Genomic DNA, 24,267 nt, shown 5'->3' with positions numbered 1-24,267 from the left:
AAAATTTTGCCAAGTAGTGAGTAGTGGATGGAGGGGCTTAATCTTGGTTGCATTTAGAATTTATATGCTTGCATAAATATATTAATTTAAGACAAAAATCTCAGAAATTCCATGGGAGAATTTCTGGCAGTTCTAAAGTGTGTAAATCTGATATGAAATACAAGAGTCTAGTTAAAAAGAGTAAGTCACTTATGTGTCTGATGTTATATTATGCTCTTTCAGGCCCTTAGTACAGTACTTTGCACACAGTAAGCCCTCAACAAATATGATTGAATGAATGAATGAATTTAAATTTAAATCACATGCCTCTTGATTTGTTATGAAAATATTCAAAAAACAAATATGGCTTTATTGCATTACATGAATGGCATTCAAATCTAAGATTATTTTGAAAATATTTTTATATTTTTGCGCCTTGCTTACATAGCACTTAAAATATGTAAAGAAAAAAAAAACCCTGGAATTTAGTTTTACCTTTAGCTTATGACCCAGGCCAGAGACTTAACCTTAAAATGAATATTGTGACAATATGGAATTCCAGACCAGGATATTACTCCTTAATTCTATTACAAATTTGACTGAAATATAGATTGTTTTTATCTTTAATCACCACCACTGAAAAATGTCTATTCCTGCAATCCTTGCGGCGAGTGCTTCCAAAGAAGCCAGCCAGAAGAGGGAGCACAAGTTTATTAATGAATGCTACTTCAAGTATTCGGCTGACATCTATGATGATGCTCTTTATAAGTGAAGACAACGGATTAAATCAGTGTGGCCCTTTGTCTCTATTAGATCTTTAGGGGGAAAATTTGTGTTTGCTACTTGGAAAAGGAAAAGCTAAAAGTAAAGACTGTTACCATCAAGTTTCCATGAAGGTATTATAAATGAGGCACAATGAGAAATAATAGTTAAAATTAGTGTTTAAAGTATATTGTACATCCTTTGTTGCAGGTGGCCATCTTTTATCTACTTCTACTCTAAAATATTGGCACTGTTGGGAAAATGGTTTGTGACTCATGCCATGTTATTTTTCAGGACTATGATTTTCCTAAAACTTTTGTGTGGTCTACACTGTCAATTACTTGAAAATGGAGGTTCCTCAGGGTCCCTGAAACTGTCTAACTGTCTGCTCTTGTAGGAAACCTCTGGTATTTCAGAAATAGGTTAAAGGAAGAGAAGCAATTTTACCGTTCTATTGGACCGTTCTGTTGACACAGGAATAAAGTACAGCAATTCTTAAAGTAACTTTACAACTGGATGGAGCCGGAACCTGATAAGAAGTTATAGTGAGAATATTTTTATTTTACATATTATTTCATGTAATTTCTCAGAGTACTTTTGGATAGCCATAAATCAGGCTCTATGACATCATGCTTAGTACATTATTTTTCAACTGGGATACCTGATACATTGAGAGATTGCCTTTTGCCCCATATTACCAGGGCAAATGCTTGGTAAATCTGGAATCGGATGCAAGCATTTTGCCTTCCAGCCACTCTCTCTACATAATAACTCTCATGAAGAGTGGTTATTCCGCACCCATTAGTCATTGTAAATGTGGGGTGTCACGGTCTAGGAGATATCTGTGATGAATGCACTGCATAGATCTTTAGTGTTAGGTAGACTTTGCCTGACTATTTTTGCTCACAAATCAATTCAACTTCAGTATTTCATTAGAGAGAGATGCCAAGCCCCTTCCTAAATAGACCGCCTGTTTTCTTCAGGAAGTTACTCTTCTGTGACAGTAATGGAAGCAGTGGCAGAACATGTCTCTGGATGCTTAATCACAGCTGTTGTTGACACTTCTATACCATGAAGGCAACTGGGGGAGGAAGGGACAATAAACATTCATGAGGAAAAGTTCAGGCAACTTGATCTTACTGTGGGCACCAGGGCAAGAAATGAGACTGGCAGAGCTCCTGGCTGGAGACTGATATCCTCAGACAAGATTATGAGCCTTCAGTCAGAAAGGCTAAGCCACGGCGTATGAGGCAATGTGAAGGTAAAAGCTAAACAGAGACAACCTCTCCTGACTGTACAGGTCACAGTGAAAGTAAGAGTTAAAATGGCAGACAGTCTCTTAGCAACTGCTGGCACATAGATAGTTGTTTGAAATAGAATTGGAAACTCCCAAAATCTAGTTCCAACCAGTTAAAGTGGCCCTCAGATGCTTTAGTGATTACATGAGGTATTTGGCGTGGTTTGGGGATTGATGAGTCTTGTTCATCGTGTTTCCCATGTAGATCTTTTCTTGTTTTGTATTTTTAAAGCAGCTACATGCTTTTATAACAAAAAGATGTTATTTTAAATTCCGATTAATTGAGCTCCAACAGTGGACTGGTCTCTAAAATATGGAAAAAAGATGCACTCCTCATTTTCTAGACTTCAGATTGTTAGGAATGCTTGTTTCCTAGTGGATTATTGAAAACACACAGAACTTTAATCTTTCATGAACCTGAGCTAAGCAGACTATGGCAAGTATTTTTAAAGATTTGGAAAGTTTCGCAGGAACTCCTGATTTAACTGGGTTTTTAGTAAAAATATACGTAAGGTGAAATTCAGGCCACACTAATATCCTAGGCAACCTTCAGCAGGACTGCTGGTTCATTTTACATAGCTCTAAGCTTGTCTTATGCTCATGCAATTAAATTAGCACATGGAATGTAGTAGTACCTCAAATACATATGTACTGTTTTGAAAAGGCAGTGTGTTTAGTAGTAAACCATTCACAAGCCAGAGAAAAGAAAATCACTGTATTTATAGTTTGACCCTTCTAAATGTCACTGTTAATTAATAGTCATTAAATAATTTCAAATCAAGGTGCAAGTTTGTTGCAAATAGATTAAAAGAAAGATTATCAGATGCCTAAGTGGTCTCTGTTCAGGCAGGACTTTGTCCTTATAGAATAAATACCAATATTTGTCTTTGGAGTGGAACATTGTATTTTCTATTTTCATGCCATATAATAACCAAAATGTTAATCTTCAGCATCATCAGAAATCCAGGGAATAATCAATATTGCATGGAATCTTTCTTGAATGTAGGGAACTGTGAGTCAGCAGCCCTTTAATTTTTAGTTGCTGCTATTGTTCAAGGAGCAAGCTTTACTGCTATTGTCCAGTGTTTGTCCAGCTCACGTTTAGTGGACTGTGGGAACGGATTAGGGTTTCATGGCTTTTTTTCCCTTCTTGCATAAACTCTTGATCAAAGACATTCCTTGGATGACAAAACACTGTATACTGTGTCACACAGTCCTGACCAGACTGCACGAATAGTAGTTTAAAAACACATGCATACATTGTTCTCTAACTGGCATTTTAGTTTCCAATATATGTATAGTCACACTAAAAATTTTAGACCTTATTTGCGTCCTGAAAGAAAAAAAACATTCATTGCGTATAGTTGCCACGTAAGTAAAGAAGGAATGAAAATGTGAACTCTTCATTATCAATTGTAAATGAAGGGTCAACATTAATAGATAATAGTATCATTTGTACAAGGACCTTGAAGTTGCATCTGCTCTGAATCTTCTTGTACAGCAGTGCCAAATGTGATGCTGTCTTGAGCACTGGTTGGAGCCGGACATATCCTTAACTGTTTTTTCTTATTAATGTCTATATGTAATTAATTGTAATGTGGGTTAAGTGCTCATTTGGGGAATGAAATGCTGTAAATTTTTTAGGTATAGGAATGAATGAATATTCTCCTTGAGGTTTGTCCTAATAGGTCTACCACAAATACAATAGTGTTCCCTGACAATTTCAAATATCCAACACAATTTATGCTAAAAACCAACAAGAAAATTTTACCTTGTAAGCACAGAATACAGCTGAGGCTAAGGAAAATCCATAAATGTTGTGCCCCAGCCTACAATCGGGTACATCATATTTTTCAGATTGATAGCACAGCAAAAAAGGGCTGCGGCAACTTCAAAGTGTAAAAAACACGTAAGAGAAATCGCCAAGAAATTATGCTGAGAATTAGACCAGAATGCCCCTGTGCAGTTAAGATCAACAGGAATGATTTTATGCATCTCAGAAGTTGGCACAAAAATTTCAAGAAACCCATTAGTTTCTTTAAAATTGACTGAATGCAAGTGGTGGTGTTGTGTGAAGGAATTCCCCTAACTCTGAATTCGTGCTATGTGATCTGTATCAAGGAACCTTTATGCCCGTCAGATATTGCATTGTACCCAATCCATATTCGTTAGGTTTTCCTTTCTCTCCCCAAGTTCACCACTGCTCTCAGAGGACACAGAGCCTGTTTTGGGTTAGTCTCTCCCTATTTCTTCAAGGCAGACCTCACTTTTCAAAGGATAATTACTGGTATCTGTGATTCCAGATAATCACTTCTCTAATTGGGCTGGATTTAAGCAAGAGAATGATGTCCTTTTTTCTCAGCAGTTGACTATCTCAACTCTTGTAAGCTTCCACCATTACAACTTTCCCATAGCCGCCAGAAAATGGTTTTCCCTTTTCAGCGTTTCACCCTTTTCCAGATTCATGCCAAACTGACTTCTACATCTATAGCTGAAGGTGATATTGTCTCGTGCTAATAGACATCGGAGGTCATCTATGAACCCTATGTGAGATGGGGGTGTCAAACCTGATGCTTTTTTTATCTACCCCAATAATGCTTGGCACATATGTGCTTAACAGATACAATCATCATCATCATCATCTTGGTTACAACTCCAAATAGCTAAGAACAGTACTCCAACTTTGCAGCAGTTGTTCTAAAGAAAAATGGAGGCACTCAAAAAGGATGTCTTGGTAATGTGACCAAATTGAGGTTTATGTTGTCATGTTCATATTTTCACATTGCTCATTTTTAGGATTTGAGTTGTTCTTTTGGGTTGCTTTAAAGTAATTTGAACCACCTGCCCATCTTTTTATAAAAGTAGCTCAATTATGTTTAATACATTAAGAACCAAATTAAAATATGCAAATTAATTTGTTGCTTTTAACAAAGCTGCATTTTCATCCTGCTTTACAAATACCTATAACTATCATTTTATGCAGGCAAGTAGCAAAGAATGCCTTGTTCGTCCCATGAGGAAGGTAATTTATTTATGTGTCTGGGATCGTTAATGTTTTAGAAGTTAGTTGCAAGACTGGCCTACAACCGTGGGATGTATCAGGTCATACCAAACTAAAGCTGAAACTTGAAAACCTATTTTAAGCAATGAAACAACTCTTCTTCTTTTTAATATTGTCTTCTCCAATTATTATGTTTCACATCTGGATAAACTGGTCACCATGCTAAGGGCCAGTCTACGAAGTACCTGAGCTAATACTACACAGCTAAACCTGTGATCTCACGCCTGATTTTTCACTCTAATCACTAAAAAGCCACAAAGGGCGGGGAGGGAGTGGAAAAAAAAATCTCATAAAGGACCATTAACAAGTCTCTCTCCCCTTAACCAATTCCCTATCCTTGCTTTTTTTTCACTAGTTGGTCTGTCAGAAGGGGGCTGAGATAATGAGTTCATGCTGTTATGATGCTTGTTGAATAGGAAATGGTCAAATTTACTATTTAAGGACTCACATTATAGCTATAATCCTCAACTTCCAAAAAATAATGATTTGAACTGCATCACTCTTTAACAACAATGTCAGGAACTTTCCTGAAATGTACGGTGAGGGTTGGGGGGACTTTTCTCTAGTCAATGAATAACACAGAGCTTGGTCATTGGGTTTTACAAATTTTATTTCTAGACTTTAGGTTGTTTTTTTTTTGTATTGGTTTTTGTTTTGTTTTTTTTTGTTTTTTTTTTGCTGGAATCTTGTCTGTTACAGGTCTGTTGGTGAAAATGTGCATTTCAGACCAGGGATGCCGAAAGTACAATATAAAAACGTACAAATCTGAATTGCTCACTTACTCTAGATTGTTACAAATTTGTAAATAATGTGACAAATAAAGCATCTCTGTTGACACATGAACCCGCTATCAGCCTTTGGCCTTTTAGTACATGCAGTATTTTTAAAAAAACTTGGAAGTACGCACTGCCACTGAGTTTAACGCATAATACAACCAACAAACCACTAACTCAATAATTGTTTGGTTCAGAGACACAGAGATGCCACAAACAGAAATGGTTCTGAGGTATGCAGTAAGAAATGTTCCTGAAATGTGGACAGGATGCATCCAGTCCTCCTGGGTCCTGCTAGTAGCATTGCAATGCGTTTTCTCCATGCATGTATACACTGTATAGGATCTTAACTGCGTTTGCCCTCAAAGTAAGTTCTAATTCTGTTTTGGTTTAGCAGCATACAGGCAACAGCTAGATTATTCTTCAGCATACAACTCTGTTAGCTGGCTTAATGATGAGATTTACAGGCTTCTCTTAAATTAGCAGTATGCTATTATTAACAAAAACTAGTATATCATAACAGATTAAACACACAAAATACTTAGAGTTCCAGAAGATATCCTATCATACCAAATGGTGACGCCTAAGGATAACCCCCCAAATTGGTATATAAGACAAAGTTATAATAATGCACCTTCCATATATCAACGTGGCTAGTAACACAGCTTAAAACTACTATGATAATAAACCCCAGATCAGACAAAGAATCCAGCTTTATAAACGCACAACAACAAAAAACTGACATTACTTGATCTTCTGAAATGTCTGTTTTTAAATTAATGCAACCTCGTTGCAAATTGTGAGACCCATTCAAAATAGCGTTCAAATGCATTTCAGTTTGCAGTAGAACTATGAGGCACTGTGTATCAAACATTAACACCTGGTCTAAACATTGTTAACTGAAGCATGAGGTATTGTGAAACAGGAACCTTTTTTTTGGAATAGAGCAGTAATCACATTAAGTAGAAATTGATCACATAAAAAAATCTACAAAAAACATCAATAATATAATTTTCTATGAGAAAATTAAAAACCTATAACATGGCAGTATATGACATTGTATAACAAAAAAAACTGATCCACAAAATAGCAGCAAAACACAATGACAAAGATACAGAAAAGCAATGTTAATTTCTTTCAAACCATGCTGGGAATTTATCCATAGCAGCTCAATAAAAACGGAGTATCATCCACTCCTTTTCTTTTTTTAATTTTACAATCAACACCTTTAACGGCAGTTTCTCACATACAATTCACCATCACATTCTCCTCGAGCATCAACTTCAACAGCTATGTCCACCTCCCTTCAACTACTTTCTAAATAATAATAAAAAAGATACATAGCCAAGATGTGCAAATTTTCTATTTGTAGCTAAACAAAAAAAGGGGTGGGGGGAAATACACTGAAACAAGAACTTCTTTCAAGTACACCAATTCTACACTTTTAACTATGGCGTTTCTCATGGTTAGCTTGCTTTTGAAAATGTTTTAATGGGGCCGAATCAGGTATTTTGGAAAAGAGTCTCTTTCTTTGAGAAGCTGTGTTAAAACTGCAACATCAAGGGCAGAAAGATATTTTAAAATTAAGGGGAGATTGCATTATTTTACAAATTATACTGGCCTTGAGCATCCTCTGCAATAAATATTCTTTTTAGCCTTAACTATAAATTATATATTTTAGTGTTTAAAAACCTTCAGTTGTAAAACATCTAGAGATAATCCTTAAACTACGTGTTCTATAGGTGAACCTTTAAGGCCCCTAATTTACAAACATCAGTTGGCACCAAAGGATTTCTAAACTTCAACTTTTCTATAGAAAAGGAAAGGAATATATCCTGGCAATTTGTGAATGCAATTTTCTCTCACCGGAACACAACCTTCGAAAAAACTCACCTTTTCTCTAACACCATAGTTAAATGCACTTGCTTTGCAATTCCAAGTTTGCACACAAGCACGTATATATTTCCAAACCATTCCATTTTTAAAAAAAAACTTCCCACACAATAAAAGAATGTATTTCCTATATCTAATGGACTGAAAGTGCTTTGAAATGGAATGGTTTTAGAATATAAAAACAAAAACTAGCTGTGGATTTAACCTGGACATGAGCAGGCTGCAAATCTTTTGGGTCAAACCAGCACTTTATACACAGGTAACTACAAAAATATGAGGATTACAAAAATATAATATATTATGTCACTATTTCGGTTTCTCTTTATAATAGTATCGCATGAGTAGTACATTGAGCCTCTTCAGGCAATGCTAAGCTGGCACCCCATAAGCCTTACGCACAGGTAATCCACAGGCACAAAAAGATTAACATAAAATAATGCTGTATACTAAGATACACTAAATTATGGATTACATTAACCATTTATAAGGTGAAGAGGATAAAACCTACGAAATAAAATAAATTTACAGACGAATTATAAAGTGACTAAATGCATAAGCAAGCAAGATACAGAAAAGCCTAGGAACTGCGTTAAAGCTATGCTTTCAAAGAAAAGCAAAAGGAATATTTTTTCTATCTAAAAACCCTCTTCTACGTTAAAAATGGTTTGTTTTCTCATTTTTTTTACATGTAAGGAATCAAATCTAATACCTCCCCTGGAGACATCTTTCTTGTGTTAATGCCTATTTTTACAACATACAGACATAAACACCTTAATATAAAAACTAGTTGATTATTGTTGTATAAAAGCTTCTATTTTTGTAGCACGATCCCCCCCTCCCCCTTTCAGGGCCATGCAAATACTATTTTTCTCTTTTTTTTTTAAGACAGTTTTTGTGGTACTTTTTGTTTGCTTTTTAAGTCACAGATGGAAGGGAGAAAGAGCAAGAAAAAAAAAAAACAAAGAGAGTGAAGCTTTCCCTTCTGGTATAAAAACGTCCTGGAGAAAGGGTTTCTGTAGGGGGATCTCGATGCTGACTCCTTCCCAGATGCCCTTGCTTTGTTTGCGTTATTGCTCGGCAAACCACAAATATAAGAGTCCTCTTAAATGTTCACATCTCGCACATCAGTGGGTGTGCAAGAGAGGTCTGCTTCATCCTCAACAGTCTTTGTTTCTGAAGATACGCTGTGCTGCTGTGCCTGACGGAGACTCGATTCTAGAAGGGACTCGATCTGTTCTTGGCAGGCTCGTAAACAATCCTACAGTTTGAAAAGGTGATAAAAAGAAGATAGCAACCATTTTAGAAAATTGTACCAGATGCCCAAGCCAAGTAACACTTCTAAATAAATAAAAACAACAGTTCAGAAGTAACCCTCCACAGAGGTTCTGCTTCGGATCAAAAGAAATGCTCAAGCCTCAAGAGCAAAAGCCACTTTCTCTAGGTTTTAGTTCCTCGAGCTGAGTTCTGGGCTCAAGTGATGCTCGGTGAAAGGTGGTGAATAAATGTTATTTGGCCCCACAAAATGGACATATAAATCAAGATGCACGATTAACCTGGATCTTGGGGAAAGTATCTGGCCATGCCATCTTAAAGGGCCAAAAAACTTGCTGAATCCACCCAAGGAAGACCCTTCAAACCCTGACATAGAGAAGTCAAAACTTGAACTAATGAATTATTATATCTGTCTGAAGACATCTATATTTTACTATAGCCAGCCTTGCCTTCTTTGAACATTTTCTGTCTTACCTGGCACCATTCCTGTTGTTGGTGAATTGGTTCTCAGGAAGGAACTCCACTCGGCCTGCCAATTATTAGTACTTGGCCAAACACATCCAAATCACCCTGCACAATGGCTCAACCAAATGCCCATACCATCCAAATGCAAGATGTTCCAAGTGAGGCAGTGTTTCCTTAGGCCACACTACACGTGTGATCTCTCCCTGTGCTGCAGCTGCCCTTGAGTTCTTGGCCCACAGACAGACTCACCTTGATCCATAGTAAGAAGTGCTACTGCAGCAGAGGGACGATTTGACATGCCAGGTATCTTCCTCCCCCCATTTACCGCCCCAGAGCCAAGGCTCAGAATGACCAATGCAACCTGGACAAATACTCACCAATACAGCATGTTGCTGAAATTCCTCCGGTATGTTATTTACTCATATCTTTATAACAAATACCACAGCTTTTCTCAATGTATTTAACTCCATTTTATTAAGGACTTTGAAGTTTCCTTTTAGCACTGCCTTTTCTGATTTAACCTCTGACATGCGTTAGCCCTTGCCGTGAACCCAGTCTTCCATGATAAATTGCCGTCAAAAGTGTTAGGATGTGCATGACTGAGAATGAATGTTGTTTTTCTGAGAGGGTGACCTGCCTGCTGTTTTCTTTATTTCCCACTTTCAATTCTGCTTCCATTCAGAGGCATCTTGTGTGATCTACCAGCTTTTCACTGATTTCCACCAACCATAAGACCCTTCTCTGCCACCAAGGAGGGCACATGGCATTTAGGGTAAAATAAGATCAGAAGCTCAAGCAAACAATTCCCTGCGAGTTCTTTCTGAGGGGGAGAGAGGTTAATCCTACCTCTAAGCAGATCAGACCATCAGTTACAGCTCACTGAAAACACATAACCTGTGACCTCTCCTGGTTTAAACCCCAGTGTAATATTTCCTCTCAACAGAGACACACAGCATTATAAATGGAAAAAAGAAACACCACATATCCTAAAGTTGTCATGTCTTTGGAATCAGCATACCTTTTTGCTTCTTCCTCTTACCCTAAGCAGATCTTCTGCCTCCCTATCCTTTACCTTAGTACTCCCCCTTCAGGTGAGATATATATATATATTATATATATTATTATATATATATATATATTATATATATATATTATTTTTTAAAAAATCTCCATGATGCTAGTACAGCTACTGACTCTACTGCCTTGAGATTTTTGAGAATTCAACCAGCTCAGAAAATGCCAATTCGATCTGAGGTTGGCCAATTTTAAAAGCACCTGGAAAAATAAATACTCATTTCACCTTCAGCAGAGGAAGTGTTATGAATCACATGCTTCAACTGAATGCAGAACCAGGCCTAATACTGAATATAATAGAACGCACTCAGAACAGGGGTGCCTGAATGAATTTGTTCAGTCAATCAATCACCAATCCATCAATTTTTACTGAGCGCTTGGGAGAGTACAATAGAATTAGAACACCTTATCCCTGCTCTCCAGGAGTTTACAGTCTAGCAAGAAAGATTGAGGGTGGAGGGTTTTAGAGATAGTCTCTAGAAGTTTCCAATTAGGGGAGCAGCGGGTTTAATGGAAAGAGCACAGGCCTGGATTCTAATCCCAACTCCACCATGTGTCTGCTGAAGTGACCTGGGGCAAGTCATTTAACTTCTCTGTGCCTCAGTTACATCACCTGTAAAATGGGTATTCAATACCTGTTCTCCCTCCTTCTTAGATTCTGAGGCCTATGTGTATCTTTCCCAGGACTCAGAACAGTGCTTGACACAGAGTAAACACTTAACAGATACCACAATTACGTATATTATTTTGGTAATATACAATTACTGGGGACTAATCTTTTTTCTTCCAGTGAGATTATGAAGGATTTTTGTGCTTCACTACCCAAATATTCCAGCATACAATTTGTTCCTGGATTAATCATTCATTCATTCAACTGTATTTATTGAACGCTTAATTATCCTTATCAGTGTATAAAAAAAAAGTTTGCACCTTGAGGTGTGCAAAATGTTTTGCTAATAAAACATGCACAATAAAAGGTTCACACTGAAATTCACCCTAGCATAAAAACAAAAATCCCACCAAACCTCCAACATGGACATGGGAATTCTTTGTTTATTTATTGCCTAGATCACTGTGGATAACAGGCATGTCTGAAGGTGTCTCTAGTTTGGGGGGGGGGGGGGGGTTTGGGGGGAGGAAGGGAAGAAGAGGGCAAGCAAATTCCACTACATTAACAGAAACCCAATCTGAGTCGGCAAGAGGCTGACAGAAGTCAGTCCCCAAATCCTAACTTTGACAATCTGATTTCTAATTACTACTAGACTGTAAGTTTGTTGTAGGCAGGGAACGTGTCTACCAGCTGTCATACTGTACTCTCCCGAGTGCTTAAGACAGTGCTCTGCACACAGTAAGTGCTCAATAAATACGACTGATTGATTACTAATCAAAGACAATATGGGAAATTGGTCTCTTACATTAATTTATAGGAATATCAGTCAGGTAACATTCATTTGCTCATGTCTAGAGAAGGATGACCAATACCTAATAACTTTTAAACATTTTTGTACAAAATATTTAAAATATTTAGTTCTTTCTAGATAAAACAAAATTCTGTGCTTCGGCATGCCAATAGGAATCAGATTGCTCACTGGATTAAACAAATTCATTACTATTTGAACCCATGACATGTTTTAAGATGAAAGTTTTGTTAATTTAATTTCAAATTAAACTGATTTCTACTAAAGATAATTTAATGCAACTCCTTGGTATTACACTTAGATGGCTAGTGTTCTTTTATTTTAAACAACAAAAGAGGGATCATCGCTAAGTTTTAACGACCCTAAAAAGAACACAAGGCCAGCTTTTCAAATTTCTGTAACCAATTAGTTTTTCATCCTCCGGGTTAATTATTGTGTTATATTGAAGAGGGATACAATGGGAACTGATTAAGTGAGGCTTTGGCAATAATTTTAATTGACCCCACATATTGGTGATTCCAGTCATTTATTTATAAGTCAAATAACAATTCTAGGCAAAATTTTAAACATAGAGGCAGAGCTGAGCCAAATATCAAGAGAAGCAGCATGGTCTGGTGGAGAAAGAGCATGAGCCTAGGAGTCAGAGGACCTGGGTTCTAATCCTGTCAACTGCTTGCTATGTGACCTTGAACAAGTCACTTAACTTCTCTGTGCTTCAGTTTTCTCAGCTGTAAAATGGGATTCAATACCAGTTCTCCCTCCTTCTTACACTGGGAGCCCCATGTGGTAGAGGGACTGCATCCAACCTAACTAGCTTGTACTTACCCTACACTAACAAGTACCATAAACAACAAAAATCAAGAAACTCTCTCTCCCCTTAAAGTTTAAGGAACTCTGACAAAGACTAAATCGGGACCCAATATATGCTCTTCTCTATGGTTCAAACTCCTATGCCATGGCAGACTAAATGTGGTGGTGAATAGCAAAAATACTTTCTTCTGAATTCATCACTACCCACGTGGGTAGCATCTATTTAGGAATACCAGACTTTTAGTTCTTGAATTAGACTGATGTCAGCGACACTCTGGTATGTGTGTACTTTACAATCTCATAAGACATATTTCTTAGTGTTCCAAACTCTCAGCTAACACTGCTAGGGTCTCTAGGCTCTATCCCGGTGATTAATAAATACTAACATGAGTAGCGTGGCTCAGTGGTAAGAGCACGGGCTTTGGAGTCAGAGGTCATGGGTTCAAATCCTGGCTCCACCAACTGTCAGCTGTGTGACTTTGGGCAAGTCACTTAACTTCTCTGTGCCTCAGTTACCTCATCTGTAAAATGGGGATTAAAAGTGTGAGCCCCCCACGGGACAACCTGATCACCTTGTAACCTCCCCAGCGCTTAGAACAGTGCTTTTCACATAGTAAGCGCTTAACAAATACCATTATTATTATTATTTTTATTATTTAATGTTTGAATGATATAATAATATATGCTGAACCAATATGGACCACTAGGAGGCAGTCACAATCCAAAGGTACAGACCTTTGCAGCTATTAGGAGACCTAAGAACCACGGTACTTCTTAAGGCTGGGGCATACAAACTAATTATTGCTTCGCTTTATAAACTCTCATGGAGGTGTGGCTTTCTTTTAAAACCTGGAGCTCGTTTAATGAAAAAAAAGAAACCCACCAATAAACTGTAAATAATTGGATAGCTGTCATTTTTCCAAAAAGGAACTGAGAAGACAATTTAGTATTTCAAGGGAAAACTGGTAAATGGTAGAATTTAGAGCAGAATCTCAGACACTGATATAAAATAAAGGTTGTCTCTATCTGACTTATTGTCCATTATTGTGGGACCTCACAAGAACCTTTTTAAACCATCTATTTACTGGTCGTCCATATTGTCACCAAACAAAGCTAAACTCTGCCCCAACTTCACACACCATTATGTCATGGATCATTGACTTTAGGCCTTCCTTGTAGGCTCTCTTCCTGGCCCATTCACTCATGAAAGGTTTATGGCTCACTAGTTACTGATGTGCATCTCCTGGAAGCCACAGGGTAACATGAGAGTTCTGCGATGACCATCTACCTTGTCAGAAAGTAGTGAGACAAGCATTCACTCCAAGAGGAATTCAATACCAGCTACTGTGCAGGTCTAACACATAATAAACCAAATTAGATAATTAGAACCCCCTTCAGAAAGGCTTTTCACACCACTTGGCACAATAAAGAGTCTCAGTAGTGGTCAAAGATAAGGTCAGAGATACCATGAGTTCCAATTTAAGGCAATCTTGGGAACTATTTTCTAGCCTTATTTTACAGGTTTTGTCCTAAGCAGGCTACTGGTTAATTACCTACAAACGGAATACAGGGCTCTGTAATTGTCCCAAACCAATTAATAGTTTCCTTTGCTTTGTTGATGTGTTTGGTGACCATTAGGAACCCTAGACCTGATTGTGGCATTTTGTACCAATGGACTGCCGCTGGGAAACTCTCCAGTTATTAATGAAAATGAAACCCTCCAGTTTTAATGAAATCCTCAGTTGTGAGGATTTAAGAGAGCTACGCAGAACGTCTGAGAGAACTACTACCAATCTTTACTTCTACCCAAGAGGCATAACAATGATCACTTACCGGGTCACATTTAATAACTTGTGATAGGAAACGTGTGAGGCGTTGATAGGTGAGAAAAGTGTTAGAACTTCCCAAATGGAGACCTTGCACTGCTGCTACCACACTACCTGCCGCAATCATGGAGGGTGGATTTGAAATGAACTTAACATCTGTCACACACAAAAAAAAAAAAGAAAAAAAAGAAAAAAATTCAGCATAGGAACAGGCTTCTCATTTGTGACACCAAAATATCAGAGAAAGTTTTCACCCTTCAAAATTCTGGGGAACAAACAAAAAAACACCCTAATGATACCCTAGCAACTACTGATCATTTCACTTTTACAAAGTCCCAAAAGACTCATTGCGTTACTTTAAAATAGGTAACTTCAGGTTAGATGATAGGAAGAGGTAGGGCATGGCCCTGAACTCTATTACTTCCAGGGAGCCTAGCACGCCGGACAAAACCACTGCAAATATGATATGCAAGGGATAAGACATAAGAATGTTATTTGGGTCGACACAGCGACTTGATAACCAAAAAGGCCACATTTTAAATGTTAATGTGTATATCCATTAACATTCATATTTCAGATTAATATACATATGTATGTGTGTGTATGTATATATAAACCCAGCCTCACTGCTCAAACCTATCAGCCACTGGATAATACATATTTAAATGAAGGCTTCATCTTAAAAATTCTTTGTCTCCACCGAGTCTCCTGTCACTGGCTGCTATCCATCCTGGCAACAGAGATTTAATGTAATGTGGCATAACTTAAGTGACGGGGGTCCGGAGAACTGGCGGACAATCAGTTACATTCTGATGTGACACCATGCTGACAAGAGCCTGGGCCTCAGTCCAGACCGCATTGCTGTAGGTCGCTTGACAAAGCCACTCCCATGATTCCTTGAGGGGCCTATCTCTGCCATTTACAAAGTTATTTCTTTTATTAGTAGTAGTAGCATTATGGAATAATCCACATTTTGATGCTTAAAGCTCTTTCTTCTAATTAGGAATGCATTTAATTTGTGGCAGAGTTTAAGAGAAAGGTAGAAAGATTTTGCCCTACTAAATTTCTCAAGGTTTTAATTTCCCCGGGGGGCTTGGGTGGAAGGGGATTGGAACGTTAGTGGCAATGCACCTTTTAATGAACCTGACTTTCATTGGAATTTCAAAAAGCTATAACCACCAACAATTTTAAGAATCAGCTACACATTCATCACTTAAAAGAAATAATCATCATCTGACATGCTTAGAAAAAAAGGTAATCCAAGGACTGCAAACTGGCATAATGCATTTTGTGGCACAAGATAAGTGATTTACACGTTCTGTCACTATTGGGAATAATCTGCTAGAAAAATGAAACTTCACCATATAGTTTTATAGCAAAGTTCTCTAAGCATTGATTACCAGACTCACATTCATCCTAGACCTCCCCCCAAAGTGTTAACCGTTCTGGGTACTTAATCTAAATTAGGGATTAATTAGAAGAATGTTGTAACAGAAGAAGCACCCATTATTTTTGATGGGTCCATTCTCACCTTGCTGCCTACCTTCCTAAATTTCCTGATTTCCGTTTGCTGTCACTGGATGCTCAACATACACATAACCACCCTCTCCCTCCCCCATGAGACTTGTGCTTACCTTTCTTTAAAGGTACACAAAAGGCAGTTAGAGCACATGAATATTTTATTGCCTTTTTCCTTTAAACATGCTAAAAAAATTACACTAATACTGATTTCTATGAAACTATAATGTGAAAAAGCAAATTAGTAGACAGAGTCCTAACGTTAACGAGTTTACAGAGGGTTGGGAATATTTTCTTTTCTCGAAAGGATGATAAACAGGAAGAGAAGTTCAATCACACACACATACACAAACACGCACTCACTTATTATTTAAAGGTGGAAAAGTGATAATGAAGTTTAAATGATGATTCTGTGTCTTTCCCTTTCTGGTCCATAACCACTCCAGACAAGCAGCATGGACTGACTGTCTTTTTGTTGCGCTCAACAAGGAATTATTTGTGGCAGAGGCCACTAATTTCAGCATATTAATCAGGGGGGCCCCTCTCGCCTGTAATTGGATGCCCCCAAGTTAAGAGTGTGGCATCATTGTCAACCTCCATCGCCTCATCTTGCGCTATTGAGCGCTCAGGAACAAGGGGAATTCGGTGAGATGAATTAGACCTGACACAGCCACAATGGAGAAGGGGCCCCCATCAATTGAAGCACACATCCCCAGTAGCCTATCTGAGACTTCATCCAAAAAGAATAAACAACTTCAGCGTTGTTAAAAAGAGAGAGAGGGAGAGAGAAGGGGGAGAGAGAAGAATGCCAGCCACCCTGAAGGGAGGACAAAGCAAGCATCTAGGCGCTGTAACGACTTAAAAAAAATTCCTAACAAGGCGAGTCACCTCTTTTCCTTTTTAAATGGGGCAATTCCATCCAGTCTGAGAGCTGGGAGCTATGAATGAAAATCTTTTCATTGAGGCAAATCAAAACTGCACACATAAATCACTTCTGCAAGATGCAACAGGTTCCAACTGGTCACATACCTTGAGACTCAATTTTAAAGCGTATAGAATAGAATAATTGTGGCAAACTTGTTTCAAAGGCTTTTTTTTCCATTAAAGGGGGTGGAGGAAAGGCCTCATATGTTTAGATAAGGAGAGGTACATAATTAAATGCTGAAGCTCCAATATTTGTTCCTATTCATTGTTTTGTTGTAAAGGGCTGAGTTTTCCTTAACACTGTTCTTTAGGTTAGGCAAAAGAGCCTCATTTCTTTGAGTTATCCTTGCATTGCTTGCCCTTGCCAAGGCCCATTCATTAAGCTCAATTATGTGTTAACTTCAAACAAAACTGGTAATTTTTTTTCTAACCTACCGCAGCACAAAGAAGGTCCTTGGTATTAAAAAAAAGTGTATTATTTTATACACATATGCACATATTAATAGGAAGAAAAAACATAATCCTGTTCTATGGGGAATTCAAATGGAATTATAATTCCTCTCCACATTACCTTTAAATATCCTTTCTTGTGGAAAAGAAAAATCCTTCCTCTGCCTTTATTAGCACTTTAAAAAAAATTACGTAAATGACTTCGCTGTCTCCTCTCAAGTGATCTCCCCCTATAGTTTAGGGCACAGATTGTATTTCAAGTAATGCTCAACCAAAGTGCCGAGACAAAATGCAACACCGACTGCAATTAATCTGAATTAGGTTAACCTAAACAGAGTTTAGAAAAACCAACAAACACACATCCAAATCTAGTAGAAGCCCAAGTGATGCTATTGTTCAAACTACATATTCTTTATCTATCCCTGATTTGGAATCCCAAATTTCCAATAAACATTACATAAATATACAGACCTTATCATAAAAAATGGGGGGGGGGGGGGGGGAGAAGAGAGCTAACACCAAAGAAGGAACTAAAAAGGTCAGTAAAAATGAAGATCTTTGAGAATCATCATTTTCAACATAAATCTTGAAACAGTCCTCAGGTTACAGTACTTTCAATTTACTAAGGTCGTATGCACTACAGTGTTAAAATATAGGCCCTCTCTACATAACAACATTGACTGACAGTAGATCAAAGTACTGGAATCCTAGCTAGTCGACAACCTTTGAACTATTCTTGTTTTCTCCACTGCCACTGCCAGCACAAACCAGGTTAAACATCCCAATTTCAAATAGGAGATTGGTAATAACTAAACACATGTACTCACATACATCCAGGAACAACACCCAATTGAAAGTGGACTCAACTGGTAGGATAGCCCTGTAAGTATTTACTGCAGAACCATTGATTTGAGGCAGCCATTATTTACCCTCCAGCATTTTTGATTCTAAGAAAACATTTCCAGTTCCATAAAAGGGTATGTGAAAGCTTCAAATATCTTAGCTGCTTAGAGCACCTTTGGATCAGACATTTGAACTGGACTCCCACAGAGGGTCTGGGCCCCAGCACTGTAGGGTAAAGCCCTGTAACACAACCCTTTCTTAATATGTAGGGAGGAGTCATGGCTTCCCAGAAGGATCAGGAAATAGCTCTGTGAGGAATCCAAGGGAGGGCAATAGAATCAAAACCCACAGAAAATTCTATGCTTGTTTCCTAAGGAGTCTCCATGAGCTCCCCTAAAACCTGAACTTAGCAAATGGGTGAGTGATTAATGAGCAATTGAGGATTCAGAGTTGAATGGCCAGGGGGGCAAGTTTTCCCAGCTCTTGTCTAATGCAAAACTATCCTGAAATACCAGGGACACAATTCCTAAGGCGGAACTCAGTCCAGATTTTATTAAAGGGGGGGGGGGGGGGGGGGGAGAGGGGGAAGTCTGTCTGGTAGAAGAGTTGAGCCTTTATTGCCTAGTAGGGAGTGGGGAGGGGGGAGAGTTTGGTTTGTTTTGCAATATTCTCCTTCACCCCTCCCTCTACCCTATTCAGTGCCCTTTCTCGCACTTGCTAGTCCTGGGTAGAAAGAGGGCTTTCCCACTCCCTCCGAAGCCTTGTTTCCTCTGCCGGAAGGGGGGTGGGGGAAAGGGAGGAAAGCCAGTGGCGACGACGACGACGACGAGGACACACTCTGTGCCCTTTAGTGTCAACAGTCCCATTCTGTTGCCAGTTTCCCCTCCCACAGTCCTGTGTGACCAGGATCGGTGATCAGGAGAAAAACCAGTGAGCCAGGCGCCCTGCAAGGGATGGACTTACAGGAGAGAGTAAAGAGGAGGAGGAGGAGGAAACGGGTCGGGGGAGTGGGGCACTGAAGGAGGGAGTTAGGCCAGGATGGGTCCTGCTTGCAAACCCCAGGGGCACGTGAGTCGGGCAACCCGGGTCAAAGCGGTGCCCGGGGTGGAGGATGGAGGCAGAGCGGGCGATCTGCCTCTGCAGCCACCCACCTCAGAGCTGGCTGCAACACGCCCCTCCTCCTGGCAGGAAGGGAGACCGTGGCTGCCGGCGCCACCAATGCCACGGCTGCTCCTCCTCCTCCTCTTCCCCGCCCTCTACAGCGCCCGGGCCCTTGGCAGGGCGGCCCAACTGGGCCAGGGGCCTCGGTGCCCAGAGCTTCTTCTCCTGCGGCGGCGGCCCCCGCCCCCGCACATGGCCGGGCTGCGGGGAGCACGTGGTGCGGACTGCTTGGGGCTCGCCCCTTCCCTGCCGCCTCCCCACCAGGCCCCCTCTGGCCGCCGGCCCAGCTCCGGCGAGAGGCCGGGGAGGGGGGTCGGTGGGACGCTTCAGGGATGCGCGGAGGGAGGAATGGGGGCTTGGGACGGGGAAGGGGGAGACAGGCGGCTCCTGTCCTCGGCCCGGAAGCTGAAACCTGCCTGCAAGTTGGTACAACAGCAGGGAATTTCCCCCTGCCCTCCCCCACGCCCCCCCAACAGCCAGCCAGCCAGCCGGGGTCCCGGCTTGCATGCAAGACTGTGGGTTGCTTCCAGCCCTGCAGCCAAGGCCCCGCCTGCCGGCAGCTGTGCTGCTCTGTGGGGGGAATTTCGGAGTCGGGCTGAGTCCTCCCCCGCCTCACTCCAACTAATATTAATAAAAACCGAACAAACAAATAAGAAACCCACACACACAAATCTACTTGGTTGTTTAAAAGACATCTTTCTCCACTCACCCTCTTCCCAGGCACCCAATGCCCTAAGGGCAGGGATCTAAGGGCAGGGATATTTTTAGACTGTGAGCCCACTGTTGGGTAGGGACTGTCTCTATATGTTGCCAACTTGTACTTCCCAAGCGCTTAGTACAGTGCTCTGCACACAGTAAGCGCTCAATAAATACAATCGATTGATTGATTGATCTAACCCTACACATAACGGGGCTAAAACCTCCTTAAAGCCCCTGTCCCACCAGTTTGAGGTGTGGGGCAGATCCAGATTTCTGCACCCTTCCCGTGGAGCTCTAGTGATTCCAGAGGTGCGGGGAGGGAGGGTAGAAGGAGTTCCAGATCAATGAACGGCACTTATTGAGCACTTACTATGTGCAGAGAGCCGTTTTAAGCCGTTTTAAGCCCTTGAGAGAGTACGTGACAACAGAATTAGTGGACACGTTCCCTGCCCAATGTGCAGAGTGAGGGGTGGGGGATGTCGTTTCACATACCTGTAGCACAGAGAGCCACGAAAGTCTGGGCGTGTTTGCGGATGATCTGTTTGTTTTCTTCAGCCAGGGGCATTTTAGAAAGGAAATGTTCAATGAAATCGTGTGGAGTCATGGCGGCCAGATTCCACTTCAGCTTATTTACCAACAGCAGCTCCATTTGCTGTAAGAGAGCGAGAAAGGGGAGAAAACGGGAGGAGAGGGGAGATAAAGTGGTTAGAGGCTTCCGTTCAACATATGGCTCCAGGAGAGGAGGTCGGCCACTTCTCGAGAGACCAAGGGGGGTCTGGAGCAAAACTTGGGTCACCGTCCGTCTTTATTGCTTTCGTGGGATGCTGGTTTGCAAGGTTCGGCCCTTTGGGTGAGATGCACGCTCTGGGAGTGAGTTAGGAAGATAATTCGATACCGCAAGGAAAAAACCAACCTGCCTCCTCCATTAAAAAAAAAAAAGGCAGGAGGTGTTCTGTGAAAATATTATTAGTATGAGGGGGATTATTTGCAAAAGGGCAGACAAAAGACCTCCCACCATCTGGAACGAAATGCTTCGCTAATTAGGGGAGTGAACGCGCAGGACCGCCGCTGGAGGGCGCGCGAGGCCCATTTTTCCAGCCACGTTACTGTACTCGGGACAAACGCGGTATATGCGAGCCGGGCCGGTCTTGGGGCGGGGGGAAAAGAAGAAGGGGCCGGCCTGGGGTGGAGGGGCAGTGGTGACGATAGTTATTGAACATCTTTGGGTGTGGGGTAGATCTCACCCGACTCCCTCCCCACTAACAACGTATCTGGCAGGCCCCTTTCCCTCTCGAGAAAAGATGGGGCCTGGAGATAACCGCAGGCAGGCCCATGTAGGGTCGCCAACTGGGCCTCCCCAACGCCCCACACCATAGCTGGCGTTTCAACCCCGGGTTCGTGAAATACACGGGTTCCGGACTCGCGGTGCACTCGTGGGGTGGCAAAGAATTGGGAAGGTGACGTCTTGGTTATCTTTAGATTTCTAACTTTTATTAACAGCCCGGAGATAGAGCGGTTAGTCAGTCCACGAAGGGCCCGGGCCTTGGGTTGGAGGGGGGAAAAGAGAGGGAGGGGAGGGAGGGGATGCAGCCGTTCTCCCTGGATTTTTTTTTTTCCCCTCTCGGATGCGGTAAACAGGAAATTACCAGTAATTCGTCAGGTCGAATGGAATTATCGGTATAAATGCACAGTTTCTCCGCGGTCAGAGGGATAGTTTCCTTCATTTTTGAAGCCACAAACATGCAGGTAGCTCCCAGCAGTTGCAATCGGTTCTTCTTCAGGGGTTCCAGCGACAAAAACCTATCCAGATAATTCATGGCCAGGGGAAACACCTCCTCTTCACACTTCTGCTCTTCGCAAACCTGCAACAGAGAGAGACCTTTGAAGCCAACTCGGGGAGGAAAAAAAAAAAAAGCAGATGTTATGTTTTAAATAACGTGTGTACAGAAGAGGCCATCGGGGCTTGAAGGGCAAACGGGGGGAGAGGGGGGGAAGATGGTGGGGGAAAGAATAGAAAAAAAAGACAAATTTAAAAGAAGATCGGCCCTTTCTGCCCTTCCTCGACCCTTCCTCGACCCACCCAAGGACCCCCCCCACCCCCACCCTCGAAAACTGAAAGAGAAAGTCGCAAGGGGGGGGAGTGCAGAAGTGAAAAATGTGGCAGGGAAATAGGCTTGGGGCTGCTCATCTCTATCTTGCGGGGAGTGGGGGGCTTCTTCTTGTTCCCTGCAACTCCAGACGATCCATCCCCAACAGAAAAAGGGGGGGAGGGGGCGGTGACCTAGCAAGCAGAGGTGCCGCAGGGACATAAAATAAATTTTGGGGGGAGAAAAAGTGCAGCCGGCAGACAGAACTGCTATCCGATTTTCCTCCTGCTGCTGTTACTGCTGCGAGACACAAAGGTGGCGTCCTGAGCCGCCTCCGCCGCATTTCCCCAGACGTCATCTTTTCAAAAAATATTTAAAAATATTTAAAAAATCCCCACCCGCACGAAAAACCCCTGAAAATGACCCCCGCGAAGCCCTTTACCGATCCCGGGCGTGGGGGGAGCCGAAGGGGGCCCCGGAGGCGCCCCCCGAAAGGAAATTCGCCCGACCCCCCTCTCTCCCCCAGAAAGCGGCGTGCGACACTTCCTCCCTGCAAGGGCACCACGCTGCACTTTGGCAAATTCAGAGAAAATACAGTCCGGCCGCCTGGGCGGTGGGCAGCCCCCCTAAGACGCGGGCCCGGGCCCCCTAAAACGCGGGGCAGCCCCCCCAAACTGGCCGGCCGGGGGGGATGGGGCCCGGGCCCGGCTCTCCGGGGCCATGCGACCTTGCGGAGGGAGAACTCGCTCTGTGCACCAGCATGTCTGGGGGTCACGGCTCGCCCTCGGGCTCCGAACAAAGGAAGCCCCCCCCCCGGCCGGCTCCCCCCAACAGTGCCGGGGACCCCCCCTTCCAGGGCCCCCCGCCCCCAACTTCAGCCCGGACCCCAGTTCCGGCCCCAACGTCCCCCACCCCCGCCAACCTCCGGCGTGGCTCTAGGAAAGCCTCCCCCTCTCCCCACCCCCTAATTATTAATAAACACTTTTGCTTTGCAATAAAAGAACAAAGATGGCGCATAATACTGGCACGAGTAGCACTTGCATACGTGTACATGGATATTAATTTAAAATAAAATCAGTCGCCCCCCCCCCCTCTCCCCCCCCCCCCCCCCCAAATAGCTGGCGGATTTGGGCTGCAGCAGCGAGGCACAGGAGCAGGAAGATACAGCATCTACCCGGCGGCCGATCCAAAAGCAGGAACCGCATCGAGGTTTGACAAGGGGTTCGCAAACTTTCCCAAATGCTTTATTTCTCTGGCATTGACTTCCACCCCCAGGGCAAATAATCCTAGGAGACAACCCCTCACCCTGGATTTTTTTCTCCCTCCCCCCCGCCCCATGCACACCCACTTCCCCATTTCTTCCTTGCTAAAAGATATACTTGAAAACACACTTGACCCCCCACGACAGCATTCAAAAACTGTTCCGAAAAGCCTTCAGGGTTGGAGGTGGAGGAGGAAGGGGTGGGGGGGGGGGGGTGCAAAAAAAAATCAAGGGTTTTGGGGTCGATAACCGCAGAAGGTTTTAAAGATATCTCTGAGCAAACCAACCTCCAACATCCAAGTTGCAACAATTTTCCGCATATACGGCAAGATTTCTTTCTGCACACATTTAAAGTAGGACACAGAGGGCGAACAGGTCTCTTCTGCCTTCAGCATGGTCTGCAGGACTCGGTCATTCAGAAGGTTGGCGTCTAGGTAGGCTCTCCTGATGGTTTCCACTTCGCAGCACAGCAGCTGATGTTCCATGACGGTCTCCTTCGCAGTTCAGCTTCCTAAGAAATAAGGTTATCTCCCTCTCTCCTGCTCCTCTGTCTCGTTCTCGCCTTCTCGCTCTCTCCCTTGCTCGCTCTCCCTCTCTCTCTCTCCCTCTCCCTCTCTCTCCTTCCCCCCCTTCCAGGAGTTCCTTGGATGCTGCTTGCTGCTACTGCTGCTACAGCCCTCTGGAGGCTCCAGAA

The 24,267-nt window shown here is 42.0% G+C and overlaps 2 protein-coding genes across 3 annotated transcripts in view; one reads left to right on the top strand and one right to left on the bottom strand.

Moving 5' to 3' along the window:
* LTO1 (LTO1 maturation factor of ABCE1) overlaps nucleotides 1-5,942 on the top strand; it is a 29,193-nt gene extending 23,251 nt beyond the window's left edge. The window contains exon 5 of one of the 2 annotated variants that reach the window (XM_038764729.1): nucleotides 1,139-5,942. In XM_038764729.1, the coding sequence (XP_038620657.1) occupies nucleotides 1,139-1,168 (30 nt within the window). In that variant the 3' untranslated portion in view covers nucleotides 1,169-5,942. The remainder of the gene's footprint in view (nucleotides 1-1,138) is intronic. The other variant, XM_038764727.1, reaches the window with a different exon arrangement.
* On the bottom strand, nucleotides 5,768-24,197 carry CCND1 (cyclin D1). The gene is made up of 5 exons (XM_038764725.1): nucleotides 23,861-24,197; nucleotides 21,872-22,087; nucleotides 20,718-20,877; nucleotides 14,638-14,786; nucleotides 5,768-9,023 (listed from the first exon to the last, which is right to left on the bottom strand). The coding sequence occupies exons 1-5, from the start codon at nucleotides 24,056-24,058 to the stop codon at nucleotides 8,868-8,870; spliced, it is 879 nt and encodes a 292-aa protein (XP_038620653.1). The 5' UTR covers nucleotides 24,059-24,197; the 3' UTR covers nucleotides 5,768-8,867.
* Nucleotides 24,198-24,267: the final 70 nt, after the last annotated feature.

Source organism: Tachyglossus aculeatus, chromosome 22 (genome assembly GCF_015852505.1).
Source record: "Tachyglossus aculeatus isolate mTacAcu1 chromosome 22, mTacAcu1.pri, whole genome shotgun sequence".
NCBI lineage: Eukaryota > Metazoa > Chordata > Mammalia > Monotremata > Tachyglossidae > Tachyglossus > Tachyglossus aculeatus.
The sequence above is the reverse complement of the archived record's forward strand: the minus strand, read 5'-3'. Positions and strand labels throughout refer to the sequence as shown.

Coding starts and splice junctions, on each gene's coding strand:
- CCND1 (XM_038764725.1), bottom strand. CDS start 24,058: ATGGAACATCAGCTGCTGTGCTGCGAAGTGGAAACCATCAGGAGAGCC. Junction 22,088..23,860: donor TTGCAACTTGGATGTTGGAG/GTTGGTTTGCTC, acceptor TCTCTGTTGCAG/GTTTGCGAAGAGCAGAAGTG. Junction 9,024..14,637: donor AAGTTATTAAATGTGACCCG/GTAAGTGATCAT, acceptor TTCAAACTGTAG/GATTGTTTACGAGCCTGCCA.